This window comes from Spea bombifrons, chromosome 7 (genome assembly GCF_027358695.1).
Source record: "Spea bombifrons isolate aSpeBom1 chromosome 7, aSpeBom1.2.pri, whole genome shotgun sequence".
Lineage (NCBI taxonomy): Eukaryota > Metazoa > Chordata > Amphibia > Anura > Pelobatidae > Spea > Spea bombifrons.
Genome location: NC_071093.1, coordinates 23,580,991 through 23,590,407, shown reverse-complemented (window position 1 = coordinate 23,590,407; position 9,417 = coordinate 23,580,991). Strand labels below are relative to the sequence as shown.

Here is a 9,417-nt window from a genome sequence, read left to right as displayed (position 1 = left end):
TGGAATCATTCTCTTCCCTTTAAGTACCACAGGCCTGCCCTTACACACATATACACTACCCATACACACACACATGCTCTTACTCATGCTTGCCCACAAACAAACACACGCACACACAGCACTTGCCTGCACATATACACATATGCACTACTACATGCCTGTCCACACATACATTAACTGCCCAAACACACACACACACACATGCCTCCCTATAAACATCAATATACACACCTTATACACAGACACATAAACATTACGCATACACACACATAGATGCCTGCCCTCAAACACACATAAACACTGCCCATATACATGCCTCACTATATGTATATGCACACATACTGGTTTACATGTAGGCTTGAAGCACCCCCTTCCTCCTCATAATCTACCACCCTTCTTTCTCCCCATCAGATACCTATACCACATTTTTTCTCCCCATATCTTACCTTTCTCTTCTTCCTCTCTGCTTTCTCCTCCTTCTTTCCTCTTGTCTTGCCGTGCAAGTCTCTTGGTGTAGGACTTGAATCCAAGGTCTGGTTTGCCGCTCTCTGTCATTGCAGTGGGCTGGGATATAAACCTCATTTCCTGTTGCCCAGCGTCTATTGCCGGCGCCCGGCACACAGTAAAGAGAAGCACGCTTAATGTTAGGCTGGTTAGGGAGATCCGTGATCTCCCCAACCAGTATTGGACACTCCGGCTGCTGATCGGGGGGCTGTGCGTCCCCTCTGAGCTGCGCCCCCCTCTGAACTGCGCCCTGACCCTTCCTATGGCCCTGACCCTGAGATTAATGCTACTCCCTCGGATCATCCGAATTAGTGACTAAATGGAGAGGTCAGGGTCCAAGTGTTGTGGATAAGGTTTGGCGGGAATGGCCAGACTTCTGTGAGCAGACAGAAGGTTTGGGGGCAGGTGCAGATAGATGAGAGTTTTTATTGTGGTTTATTAGATATTTATACAGTTCTTGAGTGTCAGTTTTGGGACTGGATCATAGTATGGTGGCCTTGGCTCCTCGAGTGATAAGCTTTTTTTTGATCGGCCTTCATATTTGTGTTCTTTGGGGCTTTCACGTTCTTTGGAGCAGCGCAGTGTCAATGATTCAGCTCCATGGTGAGCAATATAGCCATGTAAACTTAGACGGGACTCATAAAAATTGGGGTACCTTGACGAAGTGGTGAGCTAAGCAATAAATATATGGCTATACAATATGACAGAATTTACAATATTTATGCTTGTAAACAATATTTGTTGAGCGTGCACTGATTCCATGTAAAATTGCTGTTAGACATTCTTTGTCTTAAATATAACTTTTCCAGTGATCAAACAGCAAACAAGACCATAGCTTCTAAGTCTTCTTAAGTAGGTTTATAATATACAAACAGTACTGATTGATGAACAGATGGTAGTTGTAAGTACTTTAGGCTCAGTATTCTTGCTGAGATGAAGGAGAAAGAGACCTTGCCCTTGTAAACATGAGTATTTATACCCTTTTACATTCAGTTAGGGTATAAGTTCTTACTATATATAGGCAATATATGAATTTAAGGAATCATATTGGCACAGTCATAGGGTACACTGGCATTTCACAGAAGCCCCTCTAATAGCTACATCACCTGTTTGAGAACATATGTTCCTAGCACTCAAGTCGCATTCAAGCCTAAAGAGTGTAGATCAGAATAAAAGTATAACAATGATTTCTTAAAATTGCTAATATCCTTCTCTGGTTTCCAGTATCACCTGTACTTGAATAACACCTTTAATTAATTCCTCTCTTGACCTTTTACCCTCTAATGCGTCTCCCTTACTGTCTCTGGAATTGCATCGCAGATTGCGTCCTATTACCTGAAGCTCAACATCTCCAAAACCAAATTTGTGGTTATTCTACCATCCCCTTTGTCTCCAACCATTGACATCTCTATCATTGTTGTCAGCTCCACAATCCACCCAGCAGCCCTTACTACAATCAGTTCATCCTCACTCAAGGAGTCCTCTCCTGCTGTCTCCCTTCCCCTTCAACCACCAAATAGATTGTAAACTCACAAGAAAGGGGTCCTCTTCTCCTTCTGTACCAGTATGTTTAATGTCTGTTATTGAGATTTACATTGTCTATGCCCTGTTGTAACAGCACTATGGAATCTGTTGATACTATACAAATAAATGCAATGTCATTTTTCAGTCCGAAACACTGCTTGTTTAATGTAATGATGGCTGTTGCCTAAAATTAACCACTTAGTAAAGAACAAGCAAATAGTCATCACACAAAATGTGTTTTTATTTTGTCAAATATCATTTATTAGTATAACTCCCATATATAAAAAGTTATAGTTTTAAACATCAAAAAAGTTTCATGGGAGGTTTTACTTTTTCCCCAGACATTTTATCTGTACTTTGAAGTCAGGACAGTTGAAATAGCAGAGAGGAACTTATCCCATCCAGCATGAGCAGTTATTGTGAATTGCTCTGGGAAGTGTATAGCCAGTACTGCAAGGATGCAATTAGACAGCAACTGCAAAAAGAAAATATATTAATATTAAAATAAAGTGAGATTATCCCAATTATTAATACATTTTTAATAAAAAGTGATGTCTCAATGCTATTTGGAAAGCTAGAGATTTCAATTCATGACTTTTGTGTCTAAAATCTAGTAAAGACATGTGTTTTGTTAATGTTTGTGGTATATTTTCTCACCTTGAAGTTTCCTGGGTCCACTCTCAATTTATAGGCATGGAGGTCACTAAGCTTGCTGAGATGAAGGAGAAAGAGACCTTGCCCTTGTAAACATGAGTATTTATACCCTTTTACATTCAGTTAGGGTATAAGTTCTTACTATATATAGGCAATATATGAATTTAAGGAATCATATTGGCACAGTCATAGGGTACACTGGCATTTCACAGAAGCCCCTCTAATAGCTACATCACCTGTTTGAGAACATATGTTCCTAGCACTCAAGTCGCATTCAAGCCTAAAGAGTGTAGATCAGAATAAAAGTATAACAATGATTTCTTAAAATTGCTAATATCCTTCTCTGGTTTCCAGTATCACCTGTACTTGAATAACACCTTTAATTAATTCCTCTCTTGACCTTTTACCCTCTAATGCGTCTCCCTTACTGTCTCTGGAATTGCATCGCAGATTGCGTCCTATTACCTGAAGCTCAACATCTCCAAAACCAAATTTGTGGTTATTCTACCATCCCCTTTGTCTCCAACCATTGACATCTCTATCATTGTTGTCAGCTCCACAATCCACCCAGCAGCCCTTACTACAATCAGTTCATCCTCACTCAAGGAGTCCTCTCCTGCTGTCTCCCTTCCCCTTCAACCACCAAATAGATTGTAAACTCACAAGAAAGGGGTCCTCTTCTCCTTCTGTACCAGTATGTTTAATGTCTGTTATTGAGATTTACATTGTCTATGCCCTGTTGTAACAGCACTATGGAATCTGTTGATACTATACAAATAAATGCAATGTCATTTTTCAGTCCGAAACACTGCTTGTTTAATGTAATGATGGCTGTTGCCTAAAATTAACCACTTAGTAAAGAACAAGCAAATAGTCATCACACAAAATGTGTTTTTATTTTGTCAAATATCATTTATTAGTATAACTCCCATATATAAAAAGTTATAGTTTTAAACATCAAAAAAGTTTCATGGGAGGTTTTACTTTTTCCCCAGACATTTTATCTGTACTTTGAAGTCAGGACAGTTGAAATAGCAGAGAGGAACTTATCCCATCCAGCATGAGCAGTTATTGTGAATTGCTCTGGGAAGTGTATAGCCAGTACTGCAAGGATGCAATTAGACAGCAACTGCAAAAAGAAAATATATTAATATTAAAATAAAGTGAGATTATCCCAATTATTAATACATTTTTAATAAAAAGTGATGTCTCAATGCTATTTGGAAAGCTAGAGATTTCAATTCATGACTTTTGTGTCTAAAATCTAGTAAAGACATGTGTTTTGTTAATGTTTGTGGTATATTTTCTCACCTTGAAGTTTCCTGGGTCCACTCTCAATTTATAGGCATGGAGGTCACTAAGCTTGGACAAAGTCCCTTCCAAATTATCCAGATGCTTGACAGCTTCTCCAATAGCTTTCAGGATATTAGCCCCTTGTTTTTTAATATCAGCAGAACCCTCACTCAAGTCAAAATGGCTGAAATAAATCTTAGTTTGGGGAAAGGACTTGAGAAGTCTGTAAAAATAAATACATAAATTATATACACTCAAAATATGCTATGGCGGGGACAATATACAGTCCCAACAGATTATAGTAGTATTTTTGTCAAAATTTAGGCATACAGAAAAAGGACATTGAATCTGAGGGTCTGGCTTTACATTTTATGAATCATTATTTCCAGTCGAATCTGATATGATACTTGTTTGCAACCTGGATTTTATTATTCCCCTGCGTATAGACCCACACTCAATTTACAACTATAAAAAAAACGGAGAATGCTAACAGAAATGTGTGTATTGATGCATGGTATAATATAGTTTTCCATAGTATACATATAAAGTGAGTTTTGCATGGCCCCATTATATGGGTTTCTTTAGATGTTTGAGTTGGGGAAAAATGACAGTTTTAAGGTATATATATATATAATATATATGCCTCAATTTGGAACAATGCATTTCAAAATATCTTCAAAATGTTAAACTTGTGGGTGCAATGATTCACAACCTCCCACTGAAATTGATTAAGTCTGAGACTTCTTACAGTTTGTGTATTCTCACACACCCTTCAGCCACATCTTCCCCTTAATTCCATATTTCTTCTCAACCACCAACATAAAAAGATATTTTCTTTTTTAAAGGATCAGATCAGATTTATAACTGTGTAACTAAGTATAACAAAGTAATCAATCATTTCTGTAATATATCAGGTTATAAGAAATTGTTAAACCTTCAAGAAAGTAACATAAAAAGTGTGGCAGGTCAAAAGTAGGGATACTAATCTTCAGTCATAGAAGGGACCCAGAAGGAAAAGGAAACATAAGGGAATGTAAACTATGCCAGTGTTTCAACACAACAAAGATCTTCCTCCTTGAGTATATAAGCTTTTCTTTGCAACTTTTAAGAGATGGTACTATTCTCCACTTTCATTTTACTATTTGCTGGATATCTACAGGTTATACAACTAGCATGTTTTTTTAATGTTTTTTATATGTGTTATCATATAGAGTAAGCCCAGGCAAATGGTTCAAATCATGTTTTGTGCACTAAATGGAATGCACATAAACGTAAAAAAAGCTTTAAAATGAATTCAAAAAGATCACAAAAATGTATCGTGATGTAAAAATCATTTTGGGGGCCTCAAAGACAAAAAAGTTTGCGGTTATGGGGTCTGGTTCATGTGTGTGTGTGTATATGTATATATATTACCACCCATACATGGAAAATGGAGAAGAAAGCCCTGAGTCATAGTTATATTTTTTATTCAACTATGATGTCCTTGTGGTCAACCAGAGTGCTCCAAGGAAAGGGTAGAAAATTCGTATTTTTTACTCCATTCTATTTTTACTCCATTCTATTCCATTCAAAACATCTGGAAAATGGAAAAGAAACCCCTGAGTCATAGTTATATTTTTTTCATTCTACTATGATGCCCTTGTGGTCAACCAGAGTGCTCCAAGACAAAGCAGTAAAATAGTATTTTTTACTTCATTCTATTCCATTCAAAACATCTGGAAAGCAACTTCAGTGACAGCATTAGAGTAATGTTTTAAAAATAAAACCTATCAAATATACCCTCAGATAAATTTCAGACCTCTTCTATATAGCTATAAACCAAATTACTTGATTACCTTTCCAAAGCTTCAGCACCAAAAGTCTGCACATTTCCAGACACTTTTCCCCAAATGCCAAGAACGGCTTCCTTCTCAGAATCTGACAGAGACATTGTTCATGTATCTGTGAAGTTCAACTGAGAGCAAACTTTATGTCTGTTTATTTGTTTTGTGTTAACTTATATGTTGGAATGGTCAGCTGACCTTTACATAGTTGCTTTTTTACTGGTCAGTTTGGGTCCCCACCCAGTACATATTAACATCTGCTTATCTCACATAAAATATTTAAACTTTCTAGATCTGGGAAATGTATTTAATTTCTGTTTATAAATAATGTACAGATGTATTAAGTAGTCCTGAATATATCAATTTAATATATTTTGTTTTAAAATACAGCGGTACATTACAAAATAGGTGATTTTGAAACAATGTTTACCCAAATATATATATGTATAGCAGGCCCACATTTTTTTTCCTTTCCCAAAGACAAATTAAATAAAAATGTTCACACACCCCCTGCTCCAAAGACAAGTGCTGTTTTACTGTTAAGGGCAAATGGATTTTCAGTTATATGTAGAAATCTTGTGCACAGCAAGCAAAATCAATTTGGATGAATTTTAATTTAGTTTTTGAAGCGTTTGTTTTTGGGCAGCATCTAGCACTAAACCAATAGATCGACCTATTCAATAGCATGATATGGGATTGAGATAGAGGTGTTTGTGTTACTCTGTGTGTGTTAGTATGTTACAGTCTATTAGTATGCTACTGCATGTGTTACCATGTCAGTGTATTTGTGTAAGCATGTGTGTATATTTGTGTGCAAGTATGTCAGTATGTTAGTATTTGTACGTATGTCTCTGTGTGAAAGTATGGGGTGTGAAAGTATGTTACTGTGTGTGTAGGAGGAGCATGGGGACCCCACCATGTCTGACAGGGGGGCCCAAGTGACTAGAGAAAGCAAAAAAAGCAACGTTTCGGCCAAACAGGGGTTTTGTCAAGGCTTTCTCTAAGTAAAGTATCCTAAAGACTGGAAGCTGTTTGGAGTGCTGGGATTCCTTTTCTTTGTTCGAATGTTTGCTGCCCAGTCCGTCATCACCAGTCCCATTTCTACTGCTGCGTATGTCTGCGGTCCAATGTGTATTCCTAACAGCTGCCAAAATTTTAGCTGATATGTGCTGCTCAGCATACAATAGAAATTATTTTTAACCCCACTCCCTTTCTGGCCCCTCATGTCACCCTATATGCCTACAGCAGCTGCTGTAGCACACCCAGCCAACATTTTAGTCAAGAACGAGCGTGCCATCAGCGAAAGAAAAGCATGCTGTGTGTTAGTAGCGCTCCATATGTCAGATAAGTGGATGGTCTGTCTGGCTGCCTTGTACAACTCTTCAACAACAATACACAGGAACGACACACTACTTTCCTGCTGAAGGTACTGTGAAGGGGCGTGTTAGTGGGGTGCAAGGCCCTCTAGGCTTCCCTTTATTTGTGGAGAAGGAAGCTCTTCCCCCAACCATAAGATTCATTTTGCTGCTGCATCAACCTGCCCCTTGAATAGAAAGCCCCAAGGTGTTGAATGGTGGCTGGTGCTCTGGATGTCCCTGTCCCACCTCTCTCTGGGAACTGAAAAGCCTGAGGCTCCACCATCCCCTTTGCTCTGGTCCCTGTGGCTGGTGAGTTTTGCGGCTTTGTAGTTGGTGCAAGCGCTACCAATTTGCCCCCGAAGCTAAGCTGCACTGCATTGGTGAGATGTCCTACCACTGTACTTAATTCCTTACCATACTCCTTCCACCTTGCAGTACATCTATCTCCCACACTCTCAAAACGATCTCACAATTTACTAGAGGCGTATAGAATAGGCAAGGTTACATAGTTACATAGGCTGAAAATAAGACATGCGTTCATCAAGTTCAGCCTTTCCCACATCTGTTAACTGCTGTTGATCGAAAAGAAGGCAAACAAATCCAGTTTGTAGCTCTTTCCAATTTTGCAACAAACTAAGGGGAACAATCCTTTCTTGACCCCACCATGGCAGTCAGATTTCTTCTTGGATCAAGAAGCTGTTTCCCCATAATTTAAAAATCACATCCCTGAATATTATGTTTTTGCAAGTATTCATCCAGTTGCAGTTTAACCCCTTCAAGACCGGGACGTACCTGGTACTTCCGGGTCAAAGGTCACCGGCAGACCGGGACGTACCAGGGTGTCCCCAGCGATCCGTAGCAGCCACTCTCCCTCAATTCCGTGCACGTTATTGCTTTGCAGCGAATCACGAGCACGGAATTTAAATATTAAAAAAAAAAGCTGCGGTCTTCAAGGGAAGATGCAGTTTGCCAACGCTGGTCCTGAAGGGGTTAAACGCCTGTACAGACTCTGATAAAACTACCATCCTTATTGGGTAGGGTTTTTTTTCCCATGACGGCGTGAGTGATGGTGGTGCTAGCACATATAGGAGAAACAGTGTTGCTTTTGCAAAGTGAAACTAGAAACACATCTAACAGGCACATTATTAAATTATGAGTCACTTTACTCCTCTTCCTCTGGTTTATAATCTATGTCGAAGTTGTTATCATTAACGTTGTCAATGACTATGTTCTTTTTTGCTTGGGCACAGGTTAGAGTGAGGCACAATTCAGCAGCAAGATTATACCTTCCCTCAATTTCTTCTGGACCAACAATAGACCTGCTGTAATCATCTACCAGTCCCTGCCCATCTTTGCGCTGGTGAGTTGAAACCATTACCAGGATGGCAGTGCTAGCAGGAGTGGTTGCACCGGTGGTGGTTGTGATGGCACTGGTAGTAATTTTATTCTGTGCTTCACCATAAAACTGTATACAAGCAATCTTCACATTTGATACCACCAAGGCATCAGCAAATGACACATCCATTATGACTTGGTAGTAACTAAAATTGCAAATTTCTTTGGTAGGTGGGGTGGAAAAGATTTTACCACTAACGATTTGCTATACTCCCACTGTGCTCCATGATATGCCTTTTAACCCCCTATATGCCACTCTGCACCATGATATGCCTTATACCCCCTATATGCCACTCCCTGTCTGTGTGCAGGAGGGAGGGGGAGGAGTGAGGGTAGAGGATTCCCCTGGAGGGGCGGCACCTCTGGTGCCGTCTCTCATGAAAGTTGTGGTTGGGGGCGGTACGGAGGGTGGATTAAATATAGTTAACTTATAACTATAAAACCTCCAAGCTCCCTTATGTCGGCGCTCAGATATTCAGAGACGCTCTGTGCCCTACACAGCGTTCCCAGTACTGTGATCCTTTCCTTTTTTGAACCCTGATTGTCCCTGTTGCCTGACCATTGCCTGTGACCTGACTACATTATTGATTGCTGCCTGAACCTGATCTCTGCCTGTGACCTGATGTCATGACCGAGGTACGGGTTCTGGAGCCGTGCTGCAGAATCGGTGCCTCCTGGTGGAGAGAGGACGCACTGCCACCAGGGCACAGGAGATGCAGGCCGTTCACCACTGAGAGTAATGAGTAGGTGAAACACAGGAATAGTAAAAAAAAAAATAATAATAATAACGGTATCCAAGGGGTCAGGCAATAGAGTAGTCGGGGTCACAAGCAAAGGTCAGGGCAGGCAGCAAAACAACGGAGGAC

The 9,417-nt window shown here is 39.7% G+C and overlaps 1 protein-coding gene and 1 long non-coding RNA gene across 2 annotated transcripts; both read right to left on the bottom strand.

Moving 5' to 3' along the window:
* Positions 1 to 2,265: 2,265 nt before the first annotated feature.
* Positions 2,266 to 2,749, bottom strand: LOC128502353 (uncharacterized). The gene is made up of 2 exons (XR_008355098.1): positions 2,686 to 2,749; positions 2,266 to 2,503 (listed from the first exon to the last, which is right to left on the bottom strand). It is a non-coding gene; the product is annotated as an uncharacterized LOC128502353 (long non-coding RNA).
* An 824-nt stretch (positions 2,750 to 3,573) lies between these two features.
* On the bottom strand, positions 3,574 to 5,939 carry LOC128502350 (hemoglobin larval subunit alpha-like). The gene is made up of 3 exons (XM_053472133.1): positions 5,811 to 5,939; positions 3,994 to 4,198; positions 3,574 to 3,811 (listed from the first exon to the last, which is right to left on the bottom strand). The coding sequence occupies exons 1-3, from the start codon at positions 5,903 to 5,905 to the stop codon at positions 3,683 to 3,685; spliced, it is 429 nt and encodes a 142-aa protein (XP_053328108.1). The 5' UTR covers positions 5,906 to 5,939; the 3' UTR covers positions 3,574 to 3,682.
* Positions 5,940 to 9,417: the final 3,478 nt, after the last annotated feature.

Bases quoted from the DNA above. Each gene is read 5' to 3' on its own strand.
- LOC128502350 (XM_053472133.1), bottom strand. From the start codon at position 5,905: ATGTCTCTGTCAGATTCTGAGAAGGAAGCCGTTCTTGGCATTTGGGGA. The intron at 4,199-5,810 runs GTAATCAAGTAA...TTATTTTTACAG, and splicing joins GGTGCTGAAGCTTTGGAAAG to ACTTCTCAAGTCCTTTCCCC. The intron at 3,812-3,993 runs GTGAGAAAATAT...TTCTTTTTGCAG, and splicing joins TGGACCCAGGAAACTTCAAG to TTGCTGTCTAATTGCATCCT.